This window comes from Phaseolus vulgaris, chromosome 11, assembly GCF_051622355.1.
Source record: "Phaseolus vulgaris cultivar YP4 chromosome 11, ASM5162235v1, whole genome shotgun sequence".
Classification (NCBI taxonomy): Eukaryota; Viridiplantae; Streptophyta; class Magnoliopsida; order Fabales; family Fabaceae; genus Phaseolus; species Phaseolus vulgaris.
In genome coordinates, this window is record NC_143508.1 from 2,174,205 (window position 1) to 2,188,583 (window position 14,379).

The following is a 14,379-nucleotide window of genomic DNA, read 5'->3' on the forward strand; positions in this document are numbered from 1 at the left end:
AAAATAGTACCAAGAAGTATTGTAACTAAATTACATGGAATCCCATTTTTATATTCTGGTTGTGTCAAACCAAATTGAGCAGCCAAAATTCCACAGAGACTTCCATCAAAACTGCATGTAAAAGTATTTTCTTCATGCTGCATTTTTTTTGTCATACTTGGAGTTGGAACCCTGCACTGCGTTCTTCTGACAGATCCTTTGAAAAGGAAGTATCATAAACATTGAAGCATGAAGCTAGAGCCAAGTTTAAAACATCATGTTCTCCCTCTACCCAAACCAAATCCTCCTTTGGCAGGTTGATAGACACAACATAATACAGCATGCAGGCCAAGAAAGGCCCAAGCCAGAAAACCCAATGCCCGTGCCAAAGTGATCCTCCATGAAGCAGTGCTGGGCCTAAGCATCTTGCTGGGTTGAGGCCCACACCAGCATAACCGGGCTGCCCAGTTACAGTTATGGACACAAACACTGCCAGTGCCATGGCTCCTGCCACCACCAAACACACCATTGGCAAGCCCAGCTCCCTAGACCTTTTCTTGTCAAATGCCAATGTGACTCCCACAAAGAGTACCACAAATGTGCATGCGAATTCCACTAGCAAAGCGTTCTGTGCCTTAATGCCAAAACTCACTCTTTGCCCATCAATGGCACAACCTCCCAAGGAATATGTGTAGGCTAATTTGGGGTCTATGACGCACTTTAGTATAAAGAAACCAATTATTGAGCCAATGCATTGTGCCAAGACGTAAATGAGAGCACGGGTGAGAGTTACAACTCCCTTCAAAGCACCAATGAATGTGAAAACAGGACTCATGTGGCCCCCAGAGAGAGGAACTGTCACCAGTAGGAACAAAAAGGCTATGATGAAAACTGCAAAGGGAACAAGAAGCTTAGGATCCACCTCCTGTGAGTCCAAGCATGCAACAATGGAAGTTGTCAAGGTGAACATTAGAGATGCAGTTGCTGTTAATTCTGTTAAGGCTGCCCTCCACATCTGAACCAAGGAAACTATGTTATTATATATATATATATATATATATATATATATATATATATATATATATATATATATATATATATATATATATATATGATAATAAGATGAGAGAAAAAGTGAATTAATGAGTATAATTATTTCAGCACTTCTACAAAACGTGATGTAAAAAAAATTGTTTTGAACCCAAGTTTCCAGTTGAGGAACGAGTTCATGACATCGATCACCGTATTAAGATATTATCTGTTTTAAAGTTTGGAAATCTATCACGATTTTGTCTTTAAAAAGATATTATATTATCATAGGGTTAAAGAAGTCATGAATCTGAACTCCTAAATGATGTGAGATTATATTGGATTAATAATGTATACCGAAAAATTTAAGTATGAATATATTTTTAAAATAATTTATTTAAATGTTTGACAATTATGCTTCAACTCAAAGTATATTGATTGGACAAAATTCAAGGAACATGGTTATAGTTCAAGGCATCATTATAAATGAATAAAATGTTATCATATCCTGTGGTTCTATTTAACTATTATCTTTTGAGAGTATAGTTACGTTTCAACCTCTGCCTCTTAAACTAATATTTTTTTAACGTAAGAGTCATAGACTATGCATGGGAATATGCTATCATGCATAGCACTTAACGAAAGGCACGATAAGAGAGGAAAAAAACCCATTTAATTAGTTCTTTACAGAAGCTTATAAGATTGATTAAACTTCTACTCACTAATGTAAAATAAAAACAATCAACCAATTATAAGTGTAATTATATGATAACTGTGTATCGTGGAAGATTATGAAATTGCCAACTTCAACAAATTTTAAGTGTAAAAGCATTATTTGCTAAAATCTAACCAAGATAATATATAAGAGGATCTAAGAAGAACACAATGACTAAAATTTGTGTTAAATTACCTCTGGTCTGAAAATCTCATGTGCACCAGTAAAAGCAAAACACTTTCGCCTTAAAGAGTTCTTTTTCAACAAACAGACTGGCTTGCTGGTGTGAACAGAACTCGGAAGTTGTTTAACAACTACATGGGAATTAGCTAAATCCATGTTTCAAGAAGAAATATTTCTAGAAACTATTTTTTCCAAGCATATATATCCACCCTTATAAGGCTGCATCTGTTTGAAATGGTATTTAATATTTATAGAGCTTTTGGTAACATTTGAAAATAGGTAGAGTATGAAGTAGAGTACGGTGTGTTAATTGGTCTTAAATATGACCAATAGCACAATGAATGACTGCATAATGGTGTGATGGAATAATGTATCTGCGTGAATGTCTAAGACATGGATAGGTTTGAACTCATAACATGTTATTTCTAGTTTTCCACAACTTCTTCTCTGTGAACAAAGCCAATTTTTGGAACTATTTGCAACCTCCACATTCCAACCATTTGACTATTGAAAAGTAAATCAGTACGTGAATATGTAGATAACATTACCATAATATCAAGACTCTAATTAAAATTCACATCGTCCTATGAAAAAACGTTTGTAATATTATTGTAGTTATTGATTGCTAATCTTTTATTTGTGTTCTTTTGACGAAGTTATGATCAAAGCCACTGCATTGTATATAGAGGGCATATTTTAGGTATATGCTAAAAAGATATAGGTCTTGACAGGATCAATTATCCTCAGCAATAACGAATTAATCTAAGTTTAAAAACAAAAAACATGGCACTAATTTGCACCCTCATTTTCTTCTTATTCGACTAGAAGAAACACATTTCAATGTTTTCTTCTGGTATAAGCTGTTCTTGCAGTATTTCAAAATGTGATCTTTTAGTTGATTCAATGACAACTTGTGAACCCAGATAGCTGATAAACTGAAATTTTAAATTTTGACATCAATGATCATATTAATTGATGCAACTGGAATCTGGGATGAGTGTTTTGAAGTATGCAATATGACAGTTAGAAAGGTGGTTGGAAATTAAAGAAACAAGCTTGAAACTAAGGGCTAATTAAGAAAGATGATTATACATAATTTGAGAGGAAAAGTGATAGAAGAAGAGAAAAGAGTTAGAAATTGGAAGAGTGAGTGATTTTCCTAGAAGGGAAGGGAAGGTTCTTGAGGTCATGTAAGATGGAATTTCTGATGATTTTATCAGCTTTGGTGATTCCGGTGACACCAGCAACATCAGGGTCTTGGATAATGGGATTACGCAGAGGATTCAATCCCTCCAAACCAGATCTCAGCATCCTCTCCTTCCTCAAAAAATCACTTTTTTTATCGAACCAATCGCCCCAACCTTCTCTCAGAGGCGAAACCCTTCTTCCCATGGCCTTCAACAAAAGCGCGTCCTCAACGCACTTCACCTGCAACACCTTCGACTTCACCTTCTCCTCCACCGCCACGTCGTCGGAGCCAAACACGGTCATGCCGACATCCTCCGGGCCCACAAAGGGCCCTTCGTCGTCATCGTCCATGAAGGAGCTCTTGCTGATGGCGCGACGGATCACGCCCTCCGCGTGATTGAAGAAGTACCCAGACGAGCCGGAGCTCCGATCGAGAGGCTCATCGTCGTCGGCTTCGGCGTCTATGGCGTCCTCCTGCTCTTCCTCCCCCACGTCGAGGGCGTCGATGGTGTCGTCGCCGGTGATGAAGTCGTCGTTGACGGAGTCGGAGAGGAGGGAGTCGAAATTGACATCGTGGGAAAGGTGAGGGACGGTGGCGCGGAGGTGGAGGAGAGAGACGGAGACGCACACCAACAGAAGGAGACCCGAAACGACGACGCACAGGTACACGCCGTGGCGGGGGCGGCGTCGGGATCGGAGATTTCTCAGCATTTTCTTACGTTGAAAAATTCTCAACGAGAACGCGATGAATGCAATGTTTCAAGTGGGCCCAATTTGGACAATCCCCATTTAGCAGGCCCAAATTTATTCTTCTCGGACTCCCATAATGTTTTTCTTCACCCCTTAGCTACGAAAATCTCGGCTTTATCCTTCTATTTTATAATTTTCTTCCCCATTCCATAAATATTAAAACCCTAACTTTATAAGTATTCATTCATGATCTTTATATATCTTTTAAATATACTTAAAGTGAAATGATATCCCAAAATTTATAAAACATATTACTAAATTACGCAAGAAATTCTATTTGATCTATTACTTAATTTTATTGATAAAGGAAAAAAATATGCACAAAAGTACCATCCACTAAAACTATGCAAAGACTTAAAATTTAGTATATTAATATCTTCTAGTTGCATAAAGCAATGTTTTTACTATGCAACATTTATTTATTTGATATATTTAGTTAAAATACATTTTTAATCTACTAAAAATAGCGTATTTTTAGTTCTTCAAAATCTAGGGTTTAAAAAATATTTCCAAAGTTTAATTGACAAAAAATAGTAAAAATCATATTTAAAAACATATTTTTTTATAATGTGTAAGCAACTAATATTTATTGTGAGTATATCAATATGATCCAACATTCATTAGGAAAATGTGTGAGTATGACTAAGGAATATTTCTTTGCAACATTAAGGAAGGATAATTAGTTTAATTGACAGTAAATGCTAGATTAATTATATGGATGAAATATCAATATTGTTTTGAAGTTATTAATAAAATATTGAAAAAATTCGCTAGATTTAGTGATGGTAGATGTTTTTTTTTAGTTGCAAATGCTTAAATAAACAAGATAAGAAATTGTTCATGATTAAATAAACTCCTCTCATCTTTGAATGTGATGTTAGAGAGTAAAAGTATTTTCAAACTGAGTTTTGGGAATTGGTGATGAAAACATCAGAGAAAGTATTTTTTTCATACATCTCTTTTGAATATTCCTGAGTAATAGAAACTCAAGTAGATCGATCCATACTTTTATAAAGAACATGTATGAAATATACTTTTATATTACTTTGTCAATTATACAGTAAAATATGCATTATAAAAGATTTTATATGGTAAAATATAATTTTAAAATTCTCCAATTTTTTATGTGGGTTTACATCTCGGTAATTTTTTAGTTGTAATATTGAGAGTTGTGAATATCATCACTCATATTTTAAATAAGTTTTATTATTTTAATGAATTTTAGAAATAATTTTATTATAAAAGAATATTTTATATGTGTTTAGTTAAATTTATTAAAATATATCTTAAGGAGTTGTTTTAGTAAATTTTACTTAAAAAGTTATCAAACTTGGTTCAAAAAGTTTATACTAGTTAAATTTGGTTTTATAATTCTAAGTTTTCATTTAGGGAAAAGTTTATTTGAGACTAATTTTTTCTCTTTTTTCACTTTACAACCCTTTTAATAATAAAATATTATATTTTTTTAATAAAAAATAATATAACCAAAATTTTAAAATAAATAATAATATATTTGATTGTCAAGTAAAGTGGATGTCAACTAAAAGTGGGTGGATGTCAACTAAAAGTGTCAACCTATCATTACTCTTTAATTAAGTAAAGTGGATGTCAACTGAAAGTGTCAACCTATCATTACTCTTTCATTAAGTAAAATGGATGTTAATTAAAAGTGTCAACCTATCATTACTCTTTCATTAAGTACTTTAAAACTATTCGATGACCGTTTATTTTCACTTACATGAATGTTAAGCTCAAACTCTTTTTTATACTATTTAATTATAAATATACTCTTTATTTATTTATATATATATATATTTAAACTTATTTCATGAAGAATTTTATACAATTCTATGGATTGTGTGAAAGGTAATTTTCTTTAACACTATTTTCTTTCACATCCAACTTACAATTCTATAAATTATTATTTTATTTTAATATTTTATTTATTTATTTTTATTATTTTAATATAATATTTTATTATAAAAAATGTTGTTAAGTGGATGTAGATGAAATATAGAATGTCAAACAAATATTTTCCAACAAATGATTACATTGTTAAAGTTGTTGTTATTGCACTAAGAATAGTAACATACACTGCATACATTTTATAAACACATTGATCTTAAGTAATGAAATACACTACACACGCATACTATAGGATTAAATCTTCATTAAGTAATTCTCTACTCTCTTTTTTCTTTTTCTTTTAGCTAAGGTTCTCTTTCTTCTTTTCAGATACGATGGATGGTTAGATAGCAAATCGATATTGTTCAATATTGTTGCTGGGGATTTTTCTTATCTCAAGTGTTATGTTGACCACCTTAATCATGGTAGTTGAAGTGGCTTAAGATGGTTCATGGTTCATGGTTGCTGCCATTTGTGTGGTTGATCTAACTTCAACTGAATAACAAATCCTCAACATCTTCCCATCAACTAATACAATATGATCTCCATGAACGACTTGCCTCCTAACTAACCCACATTTTATACATATAACAAAAGTTGTGTGCATCATGTAATACTATTATAAACTTGTCACGCCACAACGTCATAGACATGCTTGGAAGATTATATATACGACTGGTTCTGCTTTCTCCAGGTAGAGCAAATTACATGCATCTGATATCACTACCTAAGAAGAAATATGGGAGAAGAAGGTATTTGGAAAGGTGTTACAAAGAAAGGGGTCAACCCTGGGAAGGCTACCATATTAGCTCTTGGCAAGGCTTTCCCTCCACAGCTTGTCATGCAAGAGTTTTTAGTTGATGGATATTTCAGGAGCACAAACTGTGACAATCCTGAGCTTAAGCAGAAGCTCACTAGACTTTGTAAGTACACACACAAGCTTTCACCAATTTACCCTTTTCTATGTATATGTAGGGATATTGTTATTCATGTGTGATTGGTGTACTCTTTATTTCCACCACCTTTTACCCTTCAAATGTGTGGAAACCTGAAATCTGTTCGAATACAAACAATGGTTTTGGCCAAAACATGTTATGAATGTTTATGTTAGATGATAAAAAGGATGTCATATAATATTTTATATTTTCAATTCTAACTACTTTTTCAGTTGTAACTGTTTAAGTATTCATATAATAGTTTGTATCAGAAGTTGAAAATGTGTGTTTAAAAGCAACCCTGATGTTTTCGTTTGGAAGTTGATTTGAAGCAAAACATATGCAAAATTACTAAACAGAAACCAAACCAAACTGATTTTAATAAAATAAACCTCAAGGCAGGTCAATGAGACACTGACTTTGGCTTAATGTGGTATAAACAGGCAAAACAACCACAGTGAAAACAAGGTACGTGGTTATGTCAGAGGAAATACTGATAAAGTATCCAGAGCTTGTGACTGAAGGCACCCCCACAGTGAAGCAGAGGCTAGAGATATGTAACGAGGCAGTGACAGAAATGGCCATTGAGGCTGCACTAGGTTGCATTAAGAACTGGGGTGGAGCATTATCAGACATAACACACTTGGTTTATGTGTCATCCAGTGAAGCAAGACTACCTGGTGGTGATCTTTACCTAGCGAAAGGACTAGGACTGAGCCCTGATACTCAACGAATCATGCTCTATTTCGCTGGTTGTTCAGGAGGTGTGGCTGGCCTACGTGTTGCAAAAGACATAGCTGAGAACAACCCTGGAAGTCGGGTGTTGCTTGCTACCTCAGAAACTACAATCATTGGGTTCAAGCCACCAAGTGCAGATAGACCCTATGATCTTGTTGGAGTGGCACTCTTTGGGGATGGTGCTGGTGCCATGATAATTGGCTCAGACCCAATATTGGAGCATGAGAAGCCTCTCTTTGAGCTTCACACTGCAGTTCAGGAGTTTTTGCCACACACTGAGAAGAAAATTGATGGGAGGCTGACAGAAGAGGGGATAAGCTTCAAGCTAGCAAGGGAACTTCCTCAGATAATTGAAGACAATGTTGAAGGATTCTGTGACAAATTAATGAGTGTTGTTGAGTTCCAGAATAAGGAGTACAACAAGCTCTTTTGGGCTGTACATCCAGGGGGACCTGCCATCTTGAATCGCATTGAGAAGAGACTTGATTTGTTACCCGAGAAACTAAGTGCAAGTAGAAGGGCTCTCATGGATTATGGCAATGCTAGCAGTAACACCATTGTGTATGTGCTGGAGTATATGATAGAGGAGGGTCTCAAGACTAGAAAAGATGGTAGAGAAGATCCTGAATGGGGCTTGATACTTGCATTTGGACCCGGAATTACATTTGAGGGAATTCTTGCCAGGAACTTGTGTGCTTGAAGTCTCATGCTTATTGATATTATTATCACAGGTGTGGTTATGTGAAACATGACTCAATCGAAAGCAAACTCAACACTTTAACGGATTAAAGAAGAAAAGTTTAATAATTATTTCATCTGCAAAATCCAATAAAAGCAGTATTCTGGTGACTCCCTACAATGCTCATACGATGAATCAGATACTTATCAGAACACATTTACTTTATATAACTCCAAGACATTGAAAATATTAGGATGGTACACAATAAGCAAAAGGGTCAATTTTGAGAAAAGAAAAACAACTAAGCTAATTTGTTGAGTATTACTGGTGAAACTTCGGGTGGAAGCAGGAGATAACACTTAAACTGAAGTGAATAGGAATTTCAATATTTATGATGCATTAAACCAGAAAACTAATACAGGATAAAAGAACAATTTCTCAATTTTCTGAGGCGCCGTTCGAGAAATATATCAGGTATTTCTTTTGGAAAAAAGCAAGTTTCTGCGATTTTAGTTTAGTTTGCACAGATGGTTTAACTTCTATATAGAAAAGCGTATTGTTAAAATATTGTAGGAAGAGTTTAAATCTTAAAGCTGTTTTGGACTTTCGGGCTCTCTTCTGTTATTATCATCCAACTAATAAAATTCTGTTTAAACCATTTTAATAACTGGTATTGTCTTCAGCTGTTAACAGATTATAACCGTTATGACCATTGCCTTTGCGGAACCACACATAGCATATAGACTTTGTGTAAATGACTTCCAACTATAAATAACAGTAGTACGTTAAACATAAATATACTTGGTTTTCTTTCATCCCCAACTTTACACTCCACCAAAGAACCAAACAAGTGAGCCAACACAAAATGTACTCTAACAAGGGTAACCGACCATAATGCCTGATTAAGTTAAAATAAGTGTGACAACGCACGCCAAACCATGTCTTCAATCACACCACTCCAGAGGGAAGACGTAGAACAAGCTGTCCCCCGAAAACACTGCAATTAAATAAAAATCATGAGGTCAAATATACAAGAGAAGCGCTGGAGTGATCTTGAGAAACTCTAAGCAGAAGAAGCATTAAACGAATGACAGGGAGAAAAAGAACTTCATTAGAAACTAAACCAACCTTTTGACATAATAGTAACAGAAATCTGCCAAGATGAAGGTCTGGACAATTTCAGAGATAAGAACCATTGATGGCCATAAACCATACCCCAAGGCTACCAACAAATGCCCACGGCTATCTAACACCTGTGGAAAAAACAGTAAGTTCGTAGGAGACCAACAGTTAGAAAATTCAGTAAGATATACCATTAAAGAAACAAACCAATAACAGCAGCAATCTAGTATCTGTTTATTATCACATTGGTTTTAACTTAATTGAGAAACTCAGAACACGTCAATTAAAATGGAAAATTAAATACAGGTAGGAACACATGTCCTGCTAAAATTCTGGTAAAGGAAAGACTTTTAATGATACTAAATTTTAAAATGAAAGAGGAACTAAAACTTATAAAGGAATGCTCACATTTCAGACCTTTCAACAAGATAGACATTCGAAAAAAAAATATTGTCCTAGGGACACTGATAACCAGCATGTGTCAAAAAAACAACTGAGCATCAAATTTGGAAATGAATTTTGAAGTTTTCATGATCGAACCTGAAGAACCCAATGTGCACAGCTCAAGAATCTTGCGACACCCAGTGCAAATACGTAATGAGCTGTGAATGGCTCAACAATCTGAAAGGGTAAAATGAAAATGGAAGATAGAATCAGATCCCATACACAAAATGTTGAAGATAGAATTTTAAGTCAAGAAATAATACCTTGGTGTTCTGCATGACCCGCAGTTGGGGAAGGACTGAGACAGCTTCCAGATATACACAGAATGCCCAGGAAATCCTGTTTAATAAATGATGAGAAGTTGATGGATGAATAAGCAAGGCTAAGACAGCACACGGTACCACCTGCATTCAATTCAAAAGTAAAGAACATCAAACTGACTCTTGGTAAACCTATAAGCTACAAGCAATGTGAGACAAAATAACAAACATGTGAAAAGGAATAGGTTAAATCTCTCAAAGTAGACAGACAGGAGGAGGAAAGGAAGAAAGAGGGAGTAAAAGGAAAGCCACATTACATATATGGTCTGCAGCAGTTTTATTTGATGCAATGGCACTTGGCTCAATCAAAATAAGAGCAAGTAGTAAGTCATATGTAAAAAACACCCCAACCCCACTCTAGCGTGGGGAAATAGGACAGGTTTCAAGCTTTTATTCTCAGACTTTGTGACTGCCATTAGAAATTAGTAATAGGAACTCCATTTCACATGCATCATCTCATGGGAAACAATTCTCCCATTTGACTCTACAGATCCAGATTTTCTAGCCTTATTCATGGAGAAGGATGTTTGCATTAATACAACTATTTCAATGATTGGAAAATAATTATATTGAAAGTATGATTTTCAGTACAAGCAATATATACTACCACCCCCAGCTAATGTCTTAATGAAATTGTGATTATGGAATGGCTCATCTTAAGACACCATATGAAACTCTAAAACTAATATGGTCAAGTTTCCAATTCCAGCAGAAACCAATAGAAAAAAAATGCTTCACCTACAAGAACTAATAAAATGTCACTATCTTTTGAAAGGACAAAATAGATGGGGGTGGGCTTCTAATCTTAGGATGAAACAATAGGTAGTGGAGAGGCATTGGAGCTTACCACATAGTATATTGCAAAGTTATCCTTCTCCTCCATGTAACTAGCCTTCAGCTTAAAACGAATCATATATATAACCCACAGTGTTGTAATGAAAGTAGCGAAATCAAGTATGGTGTGGATATCATATTCCATGACAAAACTGCAGTAAAGCCTAACAGCTAAAAAGATAGCTGTCAATTCCTGGGATTTGAGCGACAACCCTGTTCATAATTCAAAACCATTAGAAATATATACCTCCAACATGTTCAACAACAAAAGACAACACGCAGAATTGATTAAGCCAAAATACACACACAAATCAAATAAGCCAAACAATGCCTACCCGATTGTCAAAATAAATTGAAAATTGCAAACCATAAAAGAAAACAAGAATTTTTTTATAAAAAATCAAAATTTGGTAAAGGAAATCTAGATGGGTTAAATTAAAATCTGAAGAAACCAGTCCCAAATAATTGACGTTCCTAAATTAATATTCTGAGCATTCCCATTTGATATTTGAAATAAGTTAGAAGGAGAAACTCTTAACCTACCCTATCCAATGAACAAACAGAAATAGAATATACATGTTGAAAGATCAAGAGAAAACAGCAACTGAGTGTTGTACCAGCACAAGTCTTCTCCTTCGTGAGCTTATAGATGAGGACGGAAATTCCGAGGGAGTGGACGGCCTCGGCAGCAACAAAGAGATTGTCGTGATCGTGGACGATGAAGCGGAGGAGGACGAGAGCCGCCATGCCGGAAACGACGGCGAGAAAAGCCTTCACCTTTGGGGGTTGCCGCCTCACCCATGACGTGACGGCGTGGATCGACGTTCTCTGAGGTCTCATGGGGTCGCTGATTCAACTTTTTGGACACCCAACACACACCCACACGCACGCCCAAACAACAACCAACGTTGGATTGGAACGAACAAACTAAACAATAGCCCAATGCCAAAACCGAGACTCAGACAAAACAAAATGGATCGATAATTTTTTTCTCTTTGTTTTCTTTTCTCTCTCCAAAAGTTTCCACTCAACAAAATTTCATGAGAAACAACCACCAAAATGTGCCCTAAACCCTAAGGATATCATATTTTAAAAAACACACAATATTAAATATTGATTATATAACCAATATATCGTGTATTATAAATACGGATAGTTGTCTAAAAATTATTTTTTGGAAACTATTCTTAAATGAAATATTCTTGTTTATTACATCTTGTCTATTGAGTATTCAATGTTATTTTTAATTTCAATTTCATTAATTATATTTTTTAATTTGATAAAGCAACTATTTCAAAAATATCCATCTTTCATGAGCTTAAATTATGCTCTTGCTATTTTCTGTCCCTATAATTGATTAGCACAATTTTATCATGTGTTAAGAATCTATTTTTGAAACCTCTTTCCCTATTAAGATTTTTTTTAAATCCTAAGAATTTTTCAACTTTGTTACAAAGCAAAATAGTTAGCTATTTATCTAAAAAAATATCTTAAACTAAGATAAGATAAAAAGAAATGAGTTTCTTTTCTCTCCTCTCTTCACCTTTTGCCTATTAATTTGTTGTACTCTATATGGTCGGGATGAGTAAGATCGTAACTAAATAGTTGAGAATGACCTTGATAACATGATCGTAGATATCTTGATACTTAAAAACAATAATGACTTAAAGATTAGTTTAACACAACTAGTTTGTACTCAATGTCATGTTAATAGTCATTTTAATAGTGGTATTCATGCTAATCAAACTCATCAACCCAAAAGTCCAATATGAATCTATGAATAGGTTGACCAAAGTTAAACCAAAGTATGTATTTAATAGAATTTATTACTCCTAACTTTCGCATACCGAATATTGACTTGAGCGTCAAATTACTTTTTACTTGTACTCCGCCCCCAACTTCTAACACGCTTCAGCTGGTATTCGAAAACTGAGACACCCTACTGATTAAAAAATTCGACAACTAACAGAGTGAGAAAGGAGACATTTAGAGTTCATACAAGAACATTTGTGATTACTAGTCATAATTAACTTACAATAAATTTGATCTTATGAGCCACCATATCTAAATATGATGTGTTTAACCCATTTACAATTTTACTAATTTTGACAAAAGATTTAAAAACATAGATTTATTCAAAATTAAAGTGTGCAAGTAATTTTAAATTCAAAGTATTCAAAACAACCAAACATTATATTATATTACTTAATAAAGAAAAATATTCATCATCAGAGTTGGATTCCATGAAGTTATCTCAATATATCTTCTCTAAACAATTTATCTCTAATATAATTTCAATATTCACACAACAAGCTTCCTAGCCATAATTTATTATAGGTGAGTTCTTAACCTCAACAGTTATGCTCAAAATTCTTAATTTCAACTAATCAATCATGAAGCTCAAATAGAGAACATGACTTGAATTTCGTAGCTAATTCCTCTCATCTATTTCTTTTATAGTTACAATTATCTTCTTTGCAGTTCTAATTTAACTAAACTAGGTGCAAATTTAGCTTTATCTTTTGAGCGAGGAGAAAAAGTGAGACCATGAATGTATCTACCGTTGATTCTGTCATTTACACATAAATACCCAATGCCTATTGGATCTGTTACTATCATTTAAAGCCTAAAACAATTACTATAAATAGAAAAAGAACCCAAAGTCGTCACATACGAAAAATCTAATCTAGAATTTGTGAATTACATACGAAAAATCTAATCTAAAATATGTGAACTGATATCGTATCTAAATTAATTTGAGGGTCGAATTAAATTTATAAATATGTTAACAACCCAAAATCATCACATCCATAATATGTTATTGTTGTCAATATGTATTATATATATTGAAGAAGAAAGCGAACCGTTGCAGTGCACATTCCGCAGGGTCGCAGAGTCGTTGCAGATCGACGGACACCGCGAGATCTCCTCCGATTTTTCCGGCAATCCGTTTCTCCACTCACTTTCTGTTTTAAGTTTGTGCCTTTGAGTTTGAAAGGGTTTTTGGAACGTTGCAAGACCTGTTCCACGGTCTTCCTTCTGTTGTGGTGGCCTTCCGCCATTTCCGGCGCGTCTCCGGCGTCACCTCCGAACCGCCGGAACAGCTTTCTCCATATCCCCTTTTTCGTGGGTTTTGAGCTTCTCTCCTTGCCTATAAATAAGAGGCACGAGAATGCTCAAAGGACATTGGTTTTTTCGGCACATCGATCTCCTCCTCTTCTTCCTCACAGCACTCACCACCGTGCCTTCTTCTTCCTTCTCCAATTTTTCCCTTCTCATTTTCTCTCACCTCATTATCCTATTATTATAATTTATGGGTTCTTTTTGGGTTTTACTTATAAAAGAAGAGAAACTTGCTAGTTCTGATCCTCGAAAATTACCGGGAAGTTCCTGTTGTATCCTGGGGGACTTGCGGAATACACCGCGGATAAGTCCTTACGGACAGTGATTACTCACGCCTCGGGAAACCTTTTTGTTCGTTTTAAAGCCTATATTACTACACTCGTAAGGACTTATGGCTGAAAATCCGAACAACAACGACAACACTGCTCCGGAAAC

At 34.8% G+C, this 14,379-nt stretch overlaps 3 protein-coding genes and 1 non-coding gene across 4 annotated transcripts; 1 reads left to right on the plus strand and 3 right to left on the minus strand.

Moving 5' to 3' along the window:
- Window positions 1-15: 15 nt before the first annotated feature.
- LOC137822152 (aquaporin TIP1-2) lies at window positions 16-2,170 on the minus strand. Its single transcript, XM_068627058.2, has 2 exons — window positions 1,919-2,170; window positions 16-994 (listed from the first exon to the last, which is right to left on the minus strand). Exons 1-2 carry the CDS (start codon window positions 2,060-2,062, stop codon window positions 152-154), a joined length of 987 nt encoding a protein of 328 aa, XP_068483159.2. The 5' UTR covers window positions 2,063-2,170; the 3' UTR covers window positions 16-151.
- Window positions 2,171-2,941: 771 nt separating this feature from the next.
- Window positions 2,942-3,912, minus strand: LOC137822161 (uncharacterized protein At4g19900). Its single transcript, XR_016517291.1, has one exon. It is a non-coding gene; the product is annotated as an uncharacterized protein At4g19900 (transcript).
- Window positions 3,913-6,462: 2,550 nt separating this feature from the next.
- LOC137824102 (type III polyketide synthase B-like) lies at window positions 6,463-8,281 on the plus strand. The gene is made up of 2 exons (XM_090297202.1): window positions 6,463-6,672; window positions 7,128-8,281. Exons 1-2 carry the CDS (start codon window positions 6,489-6,491, stop codon window positions 8,120-8,122), a joined length of 1,179 nt encoding a protein of 392 aa, XP_090153328.1. The 5' UTR covers window positions 6,463-6,488; the 3' UTR covers window positions 8,123-8,281.
- A 565-nt stretch (window positions 8,282-8,846) lies between these two features.
- On the minus strand, window positions 8,847-11,926 carry LOC137817940 (uncharacterized). The gene is made up of 6 exons (XM_068621166.2): window positions 11,439-11,926; window positions 10,835-11,034; window positions 9,931-10,071; window positions 9,764-9,844; window positions 9,230-9,354; window positions 8,847-9,098 (listed from the first exon to the last, which is right to left on the minus strand). Exons 1-6 carry the CDS (start codon window positions 11,659-11,661, stop codon window positions 9,050-9,052), a joined length of 819 nt encoding a protein of 272 aa, XP_068477267.2. The 5' UTR covers window positions 11,662-11,926; the 3' UTR covers window positions 8,847-9,049.
- Window positions 11,927-14,379: the final 2,453 nt, after the last annotated feature.

Bases quoted from the DNA above. Each gene is read 5' to 3' on its own strand.
- LOC137822152 (XM_068627058.2), bottom strand. From the start codon at position 2,062: ATGGATTTAGCTAATTCCCATGTAGTTGTTAAACAACTTCCGAGTTCT. The intron at 995-1,918 runs GTAATTTAACAC...TCCTTGGTTCAG, and splicing joins ATGAGATTTTCAGACCAGAG to ATGTGGAGGGCAGCCTTAAC.
- LOC137824102 (XM_090297202.1), top strand. From the start codon at position 6,489: ATGGGAGAAGAAGGTATTTGGAAAGGTGTTACAAAGAAAGGGGTCAAC. The intron at 6,673-7,127 runs GTAAGTACACAC...TGGTATAAACAG, and splicing joins GCAGAAGCTCACTAGACTTT to GCAAAACAACCACAGTGAAA.
- LOC137817940 (XM_068621166.2), bottom strand. From the start codon at position 11,661: ATGAGACCTCAGAGAACGTCGATCCACGCCGTCACGTCATGGGTGAGG. The intron at 10,072-10,834 runs GTAAGCTCCAAT...AATTGAATGCAG, and splicing joins ACTTTGCAATATACTATGTG to GTGGTACCGTGTGCTGTCTT. The intron at 9,355-9,763 runs GTTCGATCATGA...TTTTTTCCACAG, and splicing joins GTGCACATTGGGTTCTTCAG to GTGTTAGATAGCCGTGGGCA.